At 37.0% G+C, this 19,713-nt stretch overlaps 1 protein-coding gene across 1 annotated transcript in view; it reads left to right on the forward strand.

The window, feature by feature from the left end:
* Positions 1 to 19,511, forward strand: part of Tmed10 (transmembrane p24 trafficking protein 10) — a 37,927-nt gene extending 18,416 nt beyond the window's left edge. Inside the window, exons 2-5 of the mRNA XM_027931507.2 lie at positions 620 to 731; positions 6,112 to 6,185; positions 15,796 to 15,922; positions 16,372 to 19,511. Of these exons, the coding sequence (XP_027787308.1) occupies positions 620 to 731; positions 6,112 to 6,185; positions 15,796 to 15,922; positions 16,372 to 16,493 (435 nt within the window). The 3' untranslated portion in view covers positions 16,494 to 19,511. The remainder of the gene's footprint in view (positions 1 to 619; positions 732 to 6,111; positions 6,186 to 15,795; positions 15,923 to 16,371) is intronic.
* The last annotated feature ends 202 nt before the right edge of the window (positions 19,512 to 19,713 follow it).

A 19,713-nucleotide genomic window follows, 5' to 3' on the forward strand; every position in this document is an offset into this window, starting at 1 on the left:
ACCTACAAGAAAGGAATAATCATTTGAGAAAGTCAAAGAAGTCTCTTTTAGGAGAAACTTTTTGTTTATACCCCGTGTCTTGCTCCCACTGTGTAGCCATTGACACAAAGTTTGCAGGAGTAATCTCCCAGATGTTCTTCTCCATGCACACCTTCTTTTCCGTTCCACTTTCATACTTCTGCCCTGTCAGGATTTGTTTTATAGAATAAATGTGTTTTTATATATTTTTTCTCTTCTTGTGTATTGTATATGTGACATGTCCCTCTATAGGAAATGATCGAATTCTACTTGGTATAAAGTGGGGGTTTTTTTTCCCCAATAAATGCAAGTTATATAACTTAGAACATTGGCTGGATCAATTTTTGGTAAGGTAAGACATCCTATAGCAGCAGCAGATTTGAGACTCAAGTGTGGTTAGGCTTTTTGAATGAATATCATTTATTACTGTATTTAGATTTCATATTCTAATCCAGTCTCATCTTTGGAGATGGTTGGAACATAGTAATGCTGCTGAGGACTATTAACTATCTTTTATGGATAATGTCTCATTCTATCCCCAATTTCTATAAGTACCCTTTCTGAGTGTTATTTGCTGCCTATTCTTATATTTTTATTTTAGATCACAGATTCTGCTGGACATATTTTATACTCCAAGGAAGATGCATCCAAGGGGAAGTTTGCTTTTACCACTGAAGATTATGACATGTTTGAAGTATGTTTTGAGAGCAAGGGTAAGTAATCAGAAGATTTTCCTTGAATTGAGCATCTTCTCCAACTCTGTAGTGCCCCCTGCTATAGATAGCAGTTCATTTCTAGTTTCAGTTTAGTTTTTGTTCCTTCTGATATGGAGATTTGATGTCTTGTGGCCTTTGAAGCATCTTCTGAAAGATTGTCTAGGTGGAGTAGAAGAGTGATGAAGTAAAGCACAGAGAATTTTTAGGGCAATGAAATACCTTGTGAACCAATAACACTTTTCATAGAATTGGGGGGGTGGCGGAGGGGAACAGTCCTAAAATCCACTTGGGGGACTAAAAGGTCCAGAATAACCAAAGTAATTCTAAGTCAAAAAAGCAATGCTGGAAGGCATCATCATACTTAACTTCAAATTATACTTCTAAGCTATATTAACAAAAGCTGCATCATACTAGCATAAAAACAGAGATATAAACCAATGGAACAGAATAGAAGATACAGACGAACACACACAGGTATAGTCATCTGATCCTTGACAAAGGTACCAAAAACATATGTTGGAGAAAAATCAGACTTTTTTACACTGTTTAGAAAAATGGTTATCCATTCTTCTATGAATGAGATGAGGTCCTTATCTCACTCTGCACAAAAGTCAACTAAGATAATCAAATACTTAGGAATTATACTTTGCAACCTAGAAGAAAATGTAGGGTTAATCAGCATTAAAAGAGAATAGAATTATGGCATTTGCAGGTAAATGGATGGAGTTTGAGAATATTATGCTAAGTGAAGGAAGCCAATCTCCCAAATCTAAAGGCCAAATGTTTTCTCTGATTAGTGGATGCTCTCTATGCGGGGGGTGGGGGGTGGGTGGGTGGAGGAACTTTGGATTGGGCAAAGGGGAGGGTTGAGAGAGGTTATAAGGGTAGGAAAGATAGTGGAATGAGAAGGACATCATTACCCTAGGTACATGTATGATTGCCCAAATGGCGCATCTCTACACCATATACAACTAGAGAATTTAAATGTTGCACTCCATTTGTGTATAATGAATTGAAATGCATTCTGCTGTCATGTACAACTAAGTAGAACAAATTAAAAAATTAATTAAAAAAAAAAGAAAAGAAAATGTAGGTCAACACCTCAGTATATAGGCAAAGGCAGCAACTTCCTCAATAGGCAGGAAATAATACTAAGAATTAATAAATGGATATCATCAAATTAAAAAGCTGCTGCACAGCAAAGGAAACAATTAAAAATGTGAAGAGAGAACCTTCAAAATGGGAGAAAATCTTTGTTAGCTACTTATCTTAGGATTAATACCCAGAATATACAAGAAAAAACCCTCACATAACCCAATTAATAAATGGGTGGATGAACTAAACAGACACTTCTCAAAAAAGAAGTATAGAAGGCCAACAAATATATGAAAAAAATTTCAACATCTTTAGCAGTTAGGGAAATGCATATTAAAACTACACTGAGATTTTGTCTCATTCTAGTCTGAATGGCAGCCATTAAGAATACGAAAAATAATAGGGGAGCTCGGATTGTGGCTCAGTGGTGGAACACTTGCCTTGCACATTTGAGGCATTGGGTTTGATCCTCAGCACCACTTAAAAATAAACAAATACAATAAAGGTATTGTGTCCAGCTAAAACTAAAAAAATATATATATATATTTTTTAAAAGAATATAAACAATAATTAATATTGGAAAGCATGTAGAGAAAAGGGAACAATTTCACACTGTTGGTAGAATTGTAAATTAGTACAGATGCTATGGAAATCAATATGGATGTTCCTTAAAAAACTAGGAATGGAACCACCACATGACCTAGCTATACCATTTCTTGGGATTTATGCAAAAGAATTCATATTGACATACTATAGCAATACATACCCATGTTTATAGCAGTGCAATTCATATTAGCCAAGTTATGGAACTAACCAGGCGTCTGCCAGTTGATGAATGGATAAAGAAAATTTGGTATGTATACAAAATGGAATTTCATTCAGCCATAAGGAATGAAATTATATCATTTGTAGGAAAATGGATGGAACTTGAGAACATTATTTTCAGCAAAGTCAAGGGTCATATGCTTTCTCTCTTATGTGGAAGGTGGAGAGAAAAAAGGAAAAGAAGGGGATGGGGAATCTCGTGAAGATCAAAGGGAGACCAGTACACCAGAGAAAAGGGACCAAGTGGAGGAGGAGAGGTAGAATAGGGAAATAATGGGAAATGATATTGACCAAATTATTATGTTGTATGTGTGTGTGAATATGAAACAATGAATCCCACCATTATGTATAATTAACAATGCAGGGGCTGGGGATGTGGCTCAAGCGGTAGCGCGCTCGCCTGGCATGCGTGCGGCCTGGGTTCGATCCTAGCACCACATACAAACAAAGAAGTTGTGTCCGCTGAAAACTAAAAAATAAATATTAAAATTAAAAAAAAAAATTAACAATGCACCAATAAAAACAGGGTAAAAAAGATATAAGCAAAACAACAACTTTGTGTGAAACTTAGTAGTAGATACATGTCATCATACATTGATCCCAGCATCGCATTTGGAATGTAAGTCAAAAGGGAACCTAATGTAACTGTGGGCTTTGGGTGATAATGATGTATTGTTGAGGTGCATCATTTATAACAGGTTACCACTTTGGCAGAAGATGTGCATAATGAGGAAGGGTATGCACATGTAGGAGTAAGGGGAAATGGGAAGTCTGTCTACCCTCCTCTCAGTTTTGCTCTAAACCTAAAATTGCTCAAACAAAATAAAGTTATAATTAAAAAGGGGAGAGATTATCATTTTCCAGGCAAATACAGAAAGAGATTTACTGAAAGTGTCTTTTTAGGCCATGATATCAGCTAAGGGAATAAACTGGCTATTCTATGCAAGAGACTATATGGTCTAAAATTAGGCCAGCCAGACATTTGTGGTTTTGTGGTTTCACTTAGACTTGAAAAATGTTAATACTGTGCTGTGACAAACAGGAGATAAACTGAAGATTCTGATAGAAAGAACATATCTGATCATTTGAATCATGTCAGGCTAGAAGCTACTTGTGTTTCACAGCTTTTTAAATGAAGACAGAAAGGCAAAAGTTTGTCTAACATCTTCTGTGGGTGATGTCATAATCTTTATTACATTCAGATTAGGGGAGAAGAGACTACTCTGGGTGCCATGTTTGATTTGCTTGGAGATTGTTGGTTTAATGCTTAGAAATCATCATGGCTTGTCTTAATCTTCCTGTATATTTCTCTTGCTTTCAAATTTATCTTTCTAGTCTATCCAAAATAAGTTATTTACTGTCTTAAACATGACATACTGATTTCCATTATCTGAGCCTTTGTCCATGCTTTCCTTCTGTCTAGAATATTTTGCTTGAGTCTTACCTTCAGGTATTCCCGTCTCTTTTCTTTTTTCTTTTTTTAGTACCAGGAGGGATGAATCTAGGGGGGCTTAACCACTGAGTCATAACTCCAGCCCTTTTTTATATTTTACTTAGAGACAAGGTCTCGCTGAGTTGCTGAGGCATGCAATCTGCCTGCCTCAGCCACTCCAGCTGCTGGGATTATAGGTATGCACCCCTGCATTGGGCCTAGGTACTCCCTTCTCAGTGCAGGCAGTCCACAGCTCACATCTTACCTTTCCTTCACAGCAGGGATTATTTGAGCCAGTTGTTTTGGCTCAAAATTTTACAGTGCTTTGCTGTTATATATATGGATGTCTTAGATCCTCACTGAATTATTTGAAGGCAGAGAGTATACCTTTTGAGAGTCTTTCAGCACAGTTCTAGTTCCAAGTGAGTCCTCAGTGAGTAGTTTTTTGGGGGAGTGGGGGGTACTGGGGATTAAACCCAGAGATGCTCTATCACTTAGTCATATCCCCAGCCTTTAAAAAAAAAAAAAAAAAAACTTTTTATTTTGAGACAGGATCTCACTAAGTTGCTGAGTCTGACCTTGAATTTGCAATCCTCATGCCTGCCTCAGGTTCCTGAGTTGCTGCTGGGATTGTAAGCTTGTGCCTCCACTCCTGGCTCAATGAGTAATTTTTTAAATTGACTTCAGTCCATTTCAGAAAACTTTCAGTGTCTCTCAAGCAGTAGAGGGTGGAGTACCATCCCTGTGACTTTTGCTGTTAAAGACCTCAGTTCTTAAGTGGCACTGTTTCCCAAAACCTCTGATTTCATACAGGTGTTTTTTAGTTCTATAAATAGATGAAATCCAAGGAATTTGAACCGAATGGTTTCTTAGGGCTCTTTGAGTTGTTCCCTCTCCTCTCTTACTCAGTGATTTAAGGTTAGATTGAGGAGCTAGGGTTGTGGTTCAGTGCTAGAGCACTTGCCTAGCACCTGTGAGGCACTGGGTTTGATCCTCAGCACTACATAAAAATAAATAAATAAAGGTATTGTGTCCATCTACAACTTAAAAAAAATAAATAAACAAACAAAGAAATAAATAAAAGGTTAGGTGGGGGGGGGCAGTACTAGGGATTGAACCCAGAGGCACGCTGCCACTGGCAGTGTCTTCTCCTAAGTTGCCCAGGCTGGCCTTGAACTTGGGATTCTCTGCCCTAGCCTTTTGAGTAGATAATATTACAGGTATGTGCCATCATAGAATTCCTTTTTGGTCACACTGGAAATAGTTAATTTTTCTAATACAAATATGTTGTTGGCCCTATTATCCCAATAGAAATTTTCTTTCTAAGAAACATCCCTGAGAATTGTGCTTCCTGTCAAGTTTTTTTTTTTTAATTATAACTAACTCCTTTAAGGATTTAGTGGGAATAACCTTATAACATTTTATTCATCTATTAAAATAAGCCTTACATTGATCAGAACATTTGACTTAAAATGGAATATTAGATAAAAACCTATATTCTTTTCAATACTCAGATTTGTGTTAAATAAATTCAAAGTTAGCATATACTCAGTAATCCTAATTGAGCATGACTTGCTTTCAAAATTTAACAGGCATTCTTTTCAGATGTGGAAATGTGCATTTTCAGCCTAAGTTGGTACTCACTTCCTACTGATCGGTATGCCAGTCAATTTCACAGGGTTGTGATTTTTGAGTTTTATTTTCTAGTTGAAAAGCCTGTGTGTTTTTTCTTCTCCTATTCTATTCCTCTGTAGTACCAGTAGCAGTATCTTGTGTCGTGCCTGCTCTGAGATGTTTGCCAGCAGCATGTTCTCTTTGCTTTCCGGCACCCCACACAGATAGAGGCTTTGTCTGGAATGTTTGTGATTTTAGCCAGAGCCAGGAATTTTTTGCAGCTGAGTAGGGGGAGGAGTTGTGTCTGTTTCCCTCTATTGAGAGGATAGGGGTGAGGGAGAGGGAGGTGGGTGGGTGATTTCCCGGAATTTAAAATATTCTGCACAATGATTCTTTTGATTTCTTTCTCAGGGACAGGGCGGATACCTGACCAACTCGTGATCCTAGACATGAAGCATGGAGTGGAGGCGAAAAATTACGAAGAGGTATGTTCTGCCGCCACAGCCAGAGGAGGCAGCATGCTGTGCCGTCAGATTCTGTGTCAGGCCAACAGGCTATGCTTTGTCCAGAAGGCTGCGTTTTTCTCAGCAGTCATGTGACAACCAGCTATGATTTTATTAATACAAAAAGTTGTATTAATGGCCTTAAATAGTAAATCTGGTTGTTCTGTCAACCAAAGGACTGAACCAACTGTCCCTTACAGATGTCGCACTCAAGCATATGCCATTAGACCTCTTGAGGCAGAAACCAGATATATGTAGTAATGATTTTAGAAAGAAAGTGGGAGGGAAGAAAAAACTAATGAGTAGAAAGGAAATATTATAGAGTAATTAAAACTGATGTGTTTGAATGACAGGGAAGTGGAGTATACATGGGATAAGGAGAAGGGTGACAGGCTTTTTCATCTCTATTTGAGACTTTGGGGGCACCACAAAATGATTCTTCAGATGAAGAGCACTTTTCTTTCTTTCTTTTTTTTTTTGGTGCCTGGATTTGAACCCAGGGGCGCTTAGCCACTGAGCCACATCCCCAGCCCTTTTTTATATTTTATTTAGAATTATCTATTGCTAAGTTGCTGAGGCTGGCTTTAAACTCCTGGCTCAGCCTCTCAAGCTGCTGGGATTACAGGCATGCACTACCCCCCCAGCTGAAGAGCACATTTGAGCCAGGGGCAGTGTCATGCCTATAATCCCATTAACTCTGGAGACTGAGGCAGGAGGATTGCAACTCTGCATCTTAGTGAGACCCTGTCTCAAAATAAAAATTTAAAAGGGCTGGGGTGTGGCTCAGTGGTGGAATGCTCCTGGGTTATATCTCCAGTACTGCAAAAAAACAAAAACAAATGCAGAGCACCTTTGAAAAAACCACTAGAACTGATACCTTTACAGAAAGATAAAAGAGTTTTCTTTCCCAGTCCCTGAGCAGTCTTTGGGGGCATGAATAAGTGGAGTATAGGACATGTAAGTGACTTTTGTAGAATGTAAACTAAATAAGTGAAGAAAATTTGTTTTAAGAGCTTTTAGAAGAGTTTTCTAGGAGTTGTCAAACAAGAGAAGTTGCTTTGTCTTTGGTCAGAACTCTAGAAGGGAAATATCCTAAAATGGACGAAGATTGGAAGTGAATGGTTATTTCTGCAACAGGAAGTAGTAGTATAACAATAGCAGCTCCCTAGGTCTTTCCTCTTTTCCCTGTTCAAGTGTTTGACACTTGAACAGAAAGAGTTATTTGGAGGCAATAGATAGGAGCAAATGATCCAGCAATGATTGGAAGATACTTCCCAGTAGAGACTTTGACTTGTTTGTTCTCCAGGCTAGTGTAAGTAAAAGAAATAAGAGAAGCAAGAGAGCCTCTTTGTTTGAATTTAAGAGTAAAATGAGAGCTGGGGTTGTGTCTCAGAGGTTGAGTGCTTGCCTAGCATGTGTGAGGTACTGGGTTCAATCCTCAGCACCACATAAAAATAAAATAAAGGCATGGTGTCCAGCTACAAGTAAAAAAAATAAATGTTTAAACAAAAACAGTAAACTGAAACATCTTTTTAAACTTCTATGATTCAGAAGAGCCTTAATTATATTTACATAAGATAATGTATGTTAAAGTGCTGTTGTAAGATATAAAACTCTTAAGAAAAAGTTGTAGGTATTATGCAAGAGTAGATAAAATGATTTTCAGCTTGTGGTTACTGCTGCCATTCCCAACCATGGGCTATTCTCCAAGCAACTATATGAATTTCCCTGTTGTAACTTTGTTTTCCAACATGGTGACTATCATTAATGGGTATTTTTTAAGTAACAGAGCACCTGATACCCTATTAGACTTGAGACCTAGTTCCCCCTTGAAAACATTTGACATTATTATATCTTTACAAAAGAATGAATGTGGACACCACTGATTTGACCCTTTACCTCCTAGAATCCCCATTATCCTTGGGTTTTATTAACTCTGGCAAAGGGGCTGTATTTTTTTTTTTTTTAATTTATTTTTTTTTTTTTTACCTTCTGCTTAGCCCAAGAGGGGATTCCCTAGCAGAAAGGAAATCACATTGCTTCCTTTGCCTGCTTCCTACTTTGGACATTTGGCACATCTTAAGCCTTTCTTTACGCACATGATTACAACACAGCTCTAAGGTTCTGCTTCTTAAACCCCCACTACTCCTCCCCACTACATTCCCTTATGAGCCCTCTGCCTCCTTCCCCCAAATAGTAGACCAGACTGAGGCAGAGGAGGAGAGGCGGGTATAACACAGGTCAAAGACCAGTCCTTTTTTTCAGTGTGTGATTCCATGGAACGTTTGTTAGAAATAGCTGTTAGTAGTTTCTGGACTAATAATGTCTGTAATAAGAATATGGATAATAGAAGCACTTTGTTCCCTGGTTAATTGCCAGAGAGTACCGAGCATATTTAGAGTTCAAGGCATTTAATTTTAGGCTCTTCAGATAGGGAGAGCCTTTATGCTCAAAGGATTTTGATCCTTTGGCATCGACTAAGATTTAGAAAGGCAGCACATTTCTTTCTTTCTTTCTTTTTAAGTACTGGGGATTGAATCCAGGGCCTTGTGTGTGATGAGTAAGCACTCTACCACTGAGCTGCATTCCCTAGCCCTTCTTAAATTTTGAGACAGGGTCTTGCTAAGTTGTCCAGGCTGGCCTTGGACTTACAGTTCTCCTGCTTCAGCCTTCCAAGTTGCTGGGGTTATGGATATAATACATTTTTAAAATTTTCCTCACATTCAACACATCTCTTCCTCATATGTGGACTAATAATTCTGAAATCCCACGTGGTCCTGTACAATTCAGTAGTAATTATTGTTTTAATAGCTGGGTGGAGTACTATATTACCTATCTAAAATGTTATGGAGGATTTAGTTAATGCACTTGAAATTGCTGTATAAACACAATACAAATGTGAGATGATATTATTTGGAAGACATAGTGCTTGCCATATGGTAAAGAAGCATAAAGTCATGTAGCTTGAAAAAGAAAATGAATTCTTATATCCTCAGAAATAAAACACTTTTGATTCCCTGTGTTGTATTTTAAGAACTTAGGCTGGGTGAGGTGGTGCACTTCTCTTATCTCAGTTACTTGGGAGGCTGAGGCAGGATGATTTCAAATTAAAGGCCAGCTTAGGCAACTTAGTGAGACCCTAAGAATAAAAATTAAAAAGGGCTGGGGATGTAGCTCAGTGGTAGAGTGTCTCTGGGTTTGAAACATCCCTAGTACTGCCAAAAAAAAAAAAAAAAAGGAAAGGCAAAAGAAAAAGAACTTCCAGCCACTATCTTGCTTTTTGTCTCCTGGGGCAGGGGAGCATCTTTTAGATTCATTTTGTGAATCAAGCTATTTCTTCTTAATTTGTACTGTGTAGAGTAGCTGCTTTCAGGGACTTGTTGTCTGTTAAGGGAATAAAGGCAGTTACTGTCCCATAAAGAAGTAATTCTCTGACCCATCCTCTAATTCCTGAGCTGTGTATGTCCCTTCTTGCTGTGGATATCAGCATTTTCAAAGTTCTGTTTTGCCTAGGGGTTCTGTTAATCTTTTATTTGCTGTCAACACATATGCCAAAACACAGTGCACTGATTGAAGCCACAGCTGAAGACATTCCAAAACTGTTTCTCTGAATGCCTTCAGAGAGGAGAAGCTCTGCTTCCATATACTAGGTCCAGAGTCCCTTTCTTGACACAAGTTAATGAAATAACATGAATAAGGCACCTGATACATAGTTGGTCAGTTAGTAGATTTTAGCCCAGCCCCCCGTACTGCTACATGTGTGTGATAGACATTGTGGTAGGGAGGGCTTTCTCTCAGGCAGTGGGCCTCAGGAATATGAGTGCTGAGTGAAAAGAGATGTGAAGTGCTCTTCACACACAGGAAGCACTTGCTTGAGTCAGGGAATCATCAGCACTTAACTACTAGGTGAAGAGAAGACCACATCAACAGGTGTGGTAGAAGTGTTTACTGTGTTTTGGGTATTTAGCTGTAAATTTTCTAGGACTAAACTGTGAGGGAAAAAGGTAAAAGTGAAAACAAATTTGTGAATATGACAGTGTATGATTGTTAGTCATGTGGCACAATATAAGTGATCTAATGTTAGAGAAAGTTGGTGTGGACAGGAGTGGTTGAAGGAGTCTACATGGATAAGGCCTTCAGAAGAGAGGTAGGATTTGAGAACAGCTAAGTGCGCATGCTTCTGGAAGTTAAGGATTCTGTTCTTGTGTTTTATAGCAGAGCTTTGCAGTTTTGATGCTAAATAAATGCTTTGGTGACCTTGGGTAGGGAGTCAAGTAACCATGATGTGCTGCTAATCCTGGTCTGCCACCTAAAGGGCCAAGAAACTTTATGAACTCTTTTAAAAAAAGTTTCCTCATTTGTGAAATGAGGCACTCATTGTAAAATGAAGTCCTTTGATTCACACCAGGAGAATGCCACCCTCTGGTGGAAAACCTGTGGTACACATGTCATGTGGCCCACCTTTGTCAAGATGTTTTACAAAACACATCTCATGCTTCTAGCCATGGGATAGAAGTAAACTAGAAGCAAGTGCTCTGGCCTGCCTTCATGGAGTATGTCTAATTGGTATCCTCCAGGTAAAATGTTTTGAAGAGTAGAACAGTAAGTGGGGATTTTGAAATTGAGGTTTTCTTTTTTAAACTTTTGTACTGATTGTTACATAAAGATTCTTGATGCTATTCACTGATGACAGATACTTAGTTCTGGGCAAGTGAGGAGAGTTTTCAGAATAATTACGTAGAATTTGTTTTAAATTTTTACTCTATTGCCTACAAAAATGGTAGTGGGGGAAGGTGAAGAAGTTCATTAGTCAAACCAACTGGACAACTTATTTAGATCCTTGTGGCCTAGTAGCTTGTTTGCTTCACTTTTGATTCAGGAAAATTTCAGTGTAGTTTTATAATTTTCTTTGTCTAATTTCTACCTATAGAGTGAAGTATCTACTCAGATAGACTTGGATTTCAGTCCTAGCACTACCACACCGACCTTGGGAAGTTATTTAATATATTTGAGCCTTAGTTTCCTCGTCTGAAAACTTACAGATAATACTTTCTGGGGTTATGGGATTAAATGAGATCATAAGATATAAAATACCACAATCTGAGTATGTATTAATCGGTGTCATTCATTATACTGCTTTTTTCATCTCTTTCCCCATTTGTATCTCCAATCTGACTTTTGGGCCATTTATTTGCTATTATCACACCACCTTCTCCTAAACATAAAAGAGTATGTTGTATAAATGTGTGTACCTGCACCAACTATTCTAGCTTCCAGCATATCAGACTCTTTATGTAGTCTCCAAAGCAAGGCCTACACTCTCCCCTCCATGTTTTGGCTTACTGGTTCCTCTCTACCTTGAATGTCCTTCTCATCTCTTTCAAAATCCTCTCCTAATTTGTGAGACCCAGCTTAACTTCCGTTAAGTTTTCCTTTATTCTCCTAGTTAGAGTCAGTCTCTTGCTACTTTCTTTCCATTCTGTTCTTTTTTTTTTTTTTAAAGAGAGGAGGGAGAGAGAGAATTTTTTTAATATTTATTTTTTTAGTTTTCGGCGGACACAACATCTTTGTGTGTAGTGCTGAGGATCGAACCTGGGCCGCACGCATGCCAGGCGAGCGCGCTACCGCTTGAGCCACATCCCCAGCCCTCCATTCTGTTCTTAATGTATATCTTGGTAGTAGAAGTCAATACATGATGCTTTTTAATTAAAGCTTTACATGTGAGACTTTCTACCAGTGAGCTTAATGTGGTAATTTAGCTTTGTGTCTTGCACACCCTAAGCACTCAAACTATATTGTTGTTATGATGTTCTTTAAAGGTTAAAACAGAATAAAAATGGGTTGGGATTGTAGCCTAGTGGTAGAGCGTTTGCTTAGCATTCATAAGGTCATGGGGGTTTGATCTCAAAAAAAAAAAAAAAACCGCAAAATTTTATACTTCTTGTAAACTGATCATAAAAGTCTATTACTAATTCTAAATTTTTCTTGTAATGAAAAGTTTTTTTACCACCCACTTCTTAACTTGATGTGTGCCTATTTGCTTCTTTCCCTTTCCTCCCCATCTATCAGTTATAATCTTTCAGGCCTTTTTTATTTACTTATCAATTTTTAATTCAGTATAATGGTTTCCTTGCATAACCAAATAGCTTTAGAATTACGAATTCCCTCTTCCTCTTTACTCTTTATTTTGTTTTATTTTTGTTCTTGGATATAATTACTTTTTAGTTGTTTTCCGTTTTAAAATAGTAAATTTGTTTCTTGTAGTTCTGAAGGTTAGGAAGTCCAAGACCAGGTTGACAGCACAGTCAGGCTCTGGTGAGGGCCCACTTCTGGGTTGCAGACTGCTGTCTTCTTACTATGCTCTCACATGTGGAAGGCAGATGACTTTCCTTAACACCATTTGTTTGCCAAGTCACTCAGAGTTTAGTTGTTGGAACCGTTTTTTGTTCCTTGATTCCTTTCCAATATTATTTTGATTTCTAGGATTAAACATAGAAGTATAACCATGATTGGAATTTACCACTGAGTATCCTTGGAGTGTTAGATGGTTGCAGTGGCAAGTTAGTTTGCAATATTATTTTACACTCTTGGGGTTTCTTTAAGTTTTCTAGATTTTAAATTAATACCAATAGCAAAGTAGTTATTTAGGGAACTAATTTTTTTTTAAGAAATGGGATCTTTGTTCCACTAATAAATAGTGGGATAGTTTGAAAATAATTTCCTGAAGGAAGAATGGGATTCAATGTAGATTTCATTGAGGAAATAAAATTGATTTAGAAGATAGATATTGGACTATTTTCTTATGAATAGAGGCAAAGAGTCCAGAGTAACACCTACACTAGAAGAGGGTTTATATAGATACAAAACATAAATAATGCGTATTTTAACAAGATCTGCAAAAATAGATACCAAGTTCATAACCACTGTTAACTCTGAAAAAGAATGTGGGAATTTAGGAATTGAAGAACTAACAAAATAGACTTTTGGTTTTTATTTTCTTTGCTTCTGAATAGTTAAAAAGTTTTGGCAGGAGAACATGTGTATATGTTGATTATACAACTAAAAATAAATGAATGTTGGAAAAGCACTTGGAATAAATTTTTTGGGTTATAACTTACAAAAGCCACCCTCAGTACCAGGTTTAATTCTGTCTTGCCTTTTTGGGTTTTAGGCTTTGGATCTTGTCATCTAACAAAAAATATATTATTTTCAGCTGGCAGAGGCACAGCCATAGTTTCACTTCCAGTTCCTTTTGCAAGTTTCTATATAAGCAGCCTTAAATAAATTATGTCTAAGAAGTTTCATGTCGTGTCATTATACTATCTCATTCAGGAAGCTTTGAAGGGAAAGTATAGAGCAGGAGGGAAATTGTTAAACAGATTAAGGTTCAGCTTATTATATACCTTATATATTGATGTCTTTTTCCCTAGGGATGATTTTTAAATTTTTATATTTTTTTGCTCTATAGCCTTATATGAAATCATACAACAGATATATATCTGCTAATGGTATACTTGGCATTTGGGCATTCAGCTAGGAAAGTTAGCTCAGTACATTAGCCATTGGTTAAATCTTGTATCCAGATAAACTGTTCTGCAGCTGCCAATCACATTATTAACCCTAGCCAACATTTTGCAAACGTAAGAAAATATGTATACAGTGGAACAAAATCACAAATCTGTCACCATGTTTTTGTGTACTTTAAATATAAACTCAGTTTTTCTATCGTGTATGTATATGTGTGAGAGAGAGGGGATATTGGTAGGACTGGGGATTGAATCCAGGGAATCTCTAGCACTTTGCTACATCCCAAGTCCTTTTTATTTTTTATTTTGAGGGAGGATCTCACCAAAAGTTGCTGAGAACAGCCTCAAATTTGCAATCCTCCTGTTTCAGCCTCACGAGGAGCTGGGATTACAAGTATGCGCTATCATACCTGACTTTCTATCCCTATCTTAATAGCAGGTTCTAGTTTTATTTTAATTGTTTTCTTGTTCTTCACACATTTAAGGAAGAGTACAGGTAAACAGAAAATACAAAAGTTACCCTTAAATCTTCCCACTCATCCCATATAAACTGCTGTTAACATTTAAGAGAGAGAAAGAACAAGGAAGATAAATTGGACAAAGGAAAAAAGTGGGTATTCCATAGACAATTTGTGGTAAATAGGGAGTAGGAAATAAACAAGCAGATACAGAGAAAGAGTTATGAAGAAATCCCACTGTGGACAAAACTTAGGAGCAACTGGTACATATGAGTTTCAAGATCTTGGAGGCTCTGGTGGTTTATCCATCTTAAAGGTTTCGTGAATTGGGTGTGGCATGTACCTATAGTTGCAACTACTTGGGAGTAATCCTTCTGAGGCAGAAGGATTACTTGAGTCCAGGATTTCCCCTGGGGCAGCAGTGATAGGAGAAGGGAGGTAGCACATACCTTAATCCCTGCAACTCAGGAGGCTGAGACAGGAGAATCGCAAGTTCAAGGCCAGATTCAGCAACTTCAGGATACCTTATCTCAAAATTTTAAAAGGGGCTGGGTATGTAGCTCAGTGGTAGCGTGTCCCTGGGTTCTATTCCTACCACCACCACCAAAAAAAAAAAAAAGCTAAAATTGATAAAACAGCATATAATAATGAAATCCTTGCTCATGTGATTTATGCCTCTAGTTATTGGATAGCCTTTCTCACATCCTTCATTCCTCAGTATGCGTGGACATCCTTAGAGATTTCTATTATAACTGGTGTGTCATTCTTAAAGGGCACAGTCGTACATGCCTGTAATTCTAGCACTCAGAGGCTGAGGCAGGAGGATCACAAGTTTGAGACCAGCCTCAGCAACTTCTCGAGCCTCTGTCTCAAAAAGGACTGTGAATATATCTCAGTGGTCGAGTACCCTGATATCAATCCCCGGCACTGCAAAAAATAAAGAAATAAACTAAAAAACTTAGTGCAATATTTTTGAGTAAATGTAGGATTCATTGTGGCTCTGAGTTCTAAAATAAACCTTAAAGTTATAGGATTAATGTGAACAAACCATGGACTCAGATTAGACAGCTTGCCTAATGTGTTCAAGGCCCTCTGTTCAATCTCCAGCACTTAAAAAAAAAAGTAAGCAAACCAGAATTCTGAAATTTTGTATTTTGAGTTATTATCTTAATGCTGTAGTAATTAATATCTACTTTCTCATTCTTGTGTATTATTGGGAATTCGGTGATTTATTTTTTTCTTCTAAAACTAGGATTGATTTTTACAACTCACATTTATTATACTAATAATACTATCTCTTTCCTAGACACAAGTGGAAGGGTAAAAGTAACATGCTTTATTAAAGTCAGAAGTTTAGGGAAAACAGTATATCTTACTTTACAGCCTACCATATTATATTTACAAAGAAATCATAAAAATTAGAGTATTTTTTGAAAATCCGAGATGGAAAGATGTAAGTAGTTAATAGGGAAAGGTGGAAGGCCAGATTTTAAAATCTATTAGGATGATTGATAAGAGGATCTAAGCCTGGTAAGCTTCTAAAAAGATTCTTGTGTTGCTTTGTGTTCTTGACCAGAGCAGTGTTTTCTTAATTTCTTTCTTTTCCAGATTGCAAAAGTTGAGAAGCTCAAACCATTAGAGGTAGAGCTAAGACGCCTAGAAGACCTTTCAGAATCTATTGTTAATGATTTTGCCTACATGAAGAAGCGAGAGGAGGAAATGCGTGATACCAATGGTGAGAGGAAGGCATCTCTTATTTCTCAATAAGTAAACCATAAAGGAGACAAATCCCCAAACATTAAATTTTGGTGTACCCTTTTCTCAGTTTTTCAGAAGTGGGGTTTATGAAAGAAAAATTGCTTGTTTCAGTGCTGTATTAAGTAAATCAACATTGTTAAGAGTGGAATTTTCTTCTGTGATGCATTTGATCATATTCTCTCGTTGGCTTATAGTTTGTCAGATAGATAGAACTAATCTTTGTAATTTTTAGCATTTATAAATAGAATTATCTTCCTTCCTTCCTTCCTTCCTTCCTTCCTTCCTTTCAGGTCCTAGTAAGGACCTTCCTTCCTTCCTTCCTTCCTTCCTTCCTTCCTTCCTTCCTTCCTTCCTTCCTTCCCTCCCTCCCCTAGTAAGCAGGCTTACTTCATTACATTTATATTTACAATGCTTTTTGTCTTTTAGAGTCAACAAACACTCGAGTCCTGTACTTCAGCATCTTTTCAATGTTCTGCCTTATCGGACTAGCCACCTGGCAGGTCTTCTACCTTCGTCGCTTCTTCAAGGCCAAGAAGTTAATTGAGTAATGAGACCAAATCTCCTCCTCCCTCATGAATCTCAGCCAGCAGAACATCGCTGGGACGTGCCTGGCCTAAGGCATCCTATTAACAGCACCATGAAGGCACGCTGAAGCTTTCTTGCCAGAACTGATCTTTTTTGGGAGGACTTGGGGTACTCCTACACTCAACAAGTCAATGAGGGACTTCTTTTTAACTCGGTAGGATTTGGACTGGTTTTGCAACAATAGGACTATTATTAGAGTCACCCATGACAAAAAATAGGGGTTACCTAGATAATGCCAAAGTCAGCATTTGTCTTGGGTTTCCTCACGTGATCTATTTGAACCATGTTTGCTTTCCTTGTCCCACTTGCTCACCAGCTTGGGCTTTCACTTTAGTTCTTTTACCACGATTTGTATGACCATGTTGAACTTGTTTCATACTGATTGTCCTCTTTGGGTTTCCTTCTAAAAACATCCTGGCCCTTAGCTGAAATGTTTACATAGCTTCTGGTGATATCCTTTCATAATTTTATGTCTCTTACAAGGGTCGTGAATGTGATACCTTATAAAAGTGAGCTCAGAACTGTAGATAACTTCTTAAAAAAAAATCTCATTTTAGACAATTAAAATATTTGTGCTCAACTGCTTGAATTTTTTTTTTCTTTTTGTGTATGTGTACTTAGTTCCATGCAGTTTTATCATGTGTTTAGGGTCATGAGACCATCACAAGCTATAGTACAGTTTCATCACATGGATTCCTCATATTGCCCTTTTATAGCCACAGCTACCTCCCTTCTATATGCCCCTTTACCCCAAACTCTGGCTACCACTAACCTGTTTACCATCACTATAATTTTGTTGTTTCAAAAATGGTACATAAATAGAACCATTAGAATGTGACCTTTTGAGATTTACTTTTTTTACTCACCATAATTCCCATGATATCCATCCAAGTTGTTACATTTTATCAATAGTTTATTCCTTTTTATTGCTGAACAATATTCCGTGATTATAGATGTACCACACAGTTTCATCCACTGAAGGACTGATGGATTGTTTTCAGTTTTAGGTCCTTAGTAATAAAGCTTCTGTGAATTTTTGTGTATAGGTTTTCAGATGAACATAAATATTTATTTCTCTGGAATAAATGCCCAGAAAGAGCAATTGCTAGGTTCTGTGGTAAGCATATTTAGTTATGTAAGAAATTTCCCTACTCTTTCCAGAGTGGCTGTACCGTTTTACATTTCCACCAGCAGAGTATCACTGATGAGTTTCTCTTCATCCTTACCAATATTTGGTGGTATTACTATTTTTTTAAATTTTAGCCATTTGAATAGCTGTGTATAACATCTCATTATGATTTTCATTTGCATTTTTCTAATGGCTAATGATGTTGAACATTTTTCATGTGCTTGCTTGTGATTTGTATTATCCTCTTCAATGAAATGTTTATGTCTTTTTGCCCATTTTCTAATTGGATCATTATTTTTACTGTTTAGTTTCGAGAGTTTCTTATTTACCTAGATACAAGTATCAGATGTGTGGTTGCTTGAATTTTTAACATCACTTCCACCAAGGAAAAGTAAGTAAAATTTACCATCTCTTCTTGCATGCCCAATTATTGACTTAGTTCCTGTCATTATGTACTCTTTCTAGAGAATTGAGACATAGGAGGTATTAAAATAGGTATCTAGGAGGATCATGGAAAGAGTAAATACTTGAAAATACATGTTCTGGAAGTAAAGCCAAAAATTACTTGTGGGAGTGTGAGATGCCTAAAAGTCCATACTAATGTAAAAAAGAGAAAATATGGAGTTGGGGTAGAATCCTCTCCTTGGATGTGTGAAGCCCCAGGAACTCACACATATACACATACCTGCCCACAGAGTGGATACAAGTGATGATGTTCATAAACAGGAAAACTATCACTTGAAATCTTTCCAGCTTCTCCTAGGAAAGTAGGAAGGAGTTCTTTCTTTCTGGAATCTCTTTTTAACCCTGCTAATTGTTACAAAGCTTGTCTAATTGAATGGTAAGAATTACTGGACTTAGATTCATGTCACTTGCAGTTAAGAAGCAGAATATGAAAATTATCAAATAACACTGTTGTGATGACATGGATAAAATGTGAAGGCTAAAGAGGGCATGATTTATGTTAAAATCTCAGGCTAATCAGTGTTCTAATTACTATGAATATGAAAGCTTTAAAAAAAAAAAAAACTCCTGGGCAGCAATAAGCTCTCACCAGCCAACTTGAGCAACATTGCCATCTGCTGTTAAGAAGGGATAGTTGCTGCTTCGGAGAATTTGGCAGTAATTTCCTTGCCATAGGGACAGCAGATGTTGAGAAAGTCTGTAGCACTACTGATATTAAAAGACAGTATGCATCCAAGTACAGAAAAAAATAAACTAGTGGATTAAGTTCCATCCTTAAACTTTTAAATATAAAATCCTAGCCTGTACCATTAGCCTAATAAGAAACTCATATTTCTGACTGGTGCCTTCCCCTTTTTTAGAAGCGGTGAAAGCTTCTATTAGTTATGGTTTTCTACTCTGAAAAATATCAAAGAAGAAGATAGGAGAGGAGAGGAGAGGAGAGAATGTTTTATTTTGCTGATGCTTTTGTTTCCAAGTGACTCCAAACTGAAACTTTGTGGAACTGAAATTCTTTAATGTTCCTTCCTTTTACTCATGCCAAAAATACCACCATGAACATTTGTGCTTTGGGTTTAAAAGTTAATATTATGCCTTGCTTTTATCTAAAAGGTAAAAATATTTGCCTTTGAAAACAGGCTAGTACAAGAGCAAATAAGCTTTAAAAAAAGGGATGTTATCTGCTTTCCTCCATTTTTTATTCAGAATGATCTGTATAAGTGGGAACAATTCAGTTCTAAATAAACTTTGTCATACCATTGTCATGAACCCCTGTCAAAGCCATTTTCTGTTTGTTTAATGGAAAAGGCATGTGGGATATATACAGATTCACTTGTGTTGAATTGGGGGTTTTGTGTAAATTTTCTCAAATAAATGCTAGCAGAAACCATTTTAGGTGTATATTTTTTCTGTTACTTTTGAATACCTCTTTGGATTAACAATAATTCCTCCATATTCCTTAGTTTTAAAGTATAGCAAATTACACCTGATAAGAGAAAAAATAATGTTCTTAATTTACTTCATAGTTTAGATGAGCTAGTAAAATTTTGTTATATAACTTATATAAAAATCATATGTATATAATGTAAGTC

This window comes from Marmota flaviventris, chromosome 2, assembly GCF_047511675.1.
Source record: "Marmota flaviventris isolate mMarFla1 chromosome 2, mMarFla1.hap1, whole genome shotgun sequence".
Classification (NCBI taxonomy): Eukaryota; Metazoa; Chordata; class Mammalia; order Rodentia; family Sciuridae; genus Marmota; species Marmota flaviventris.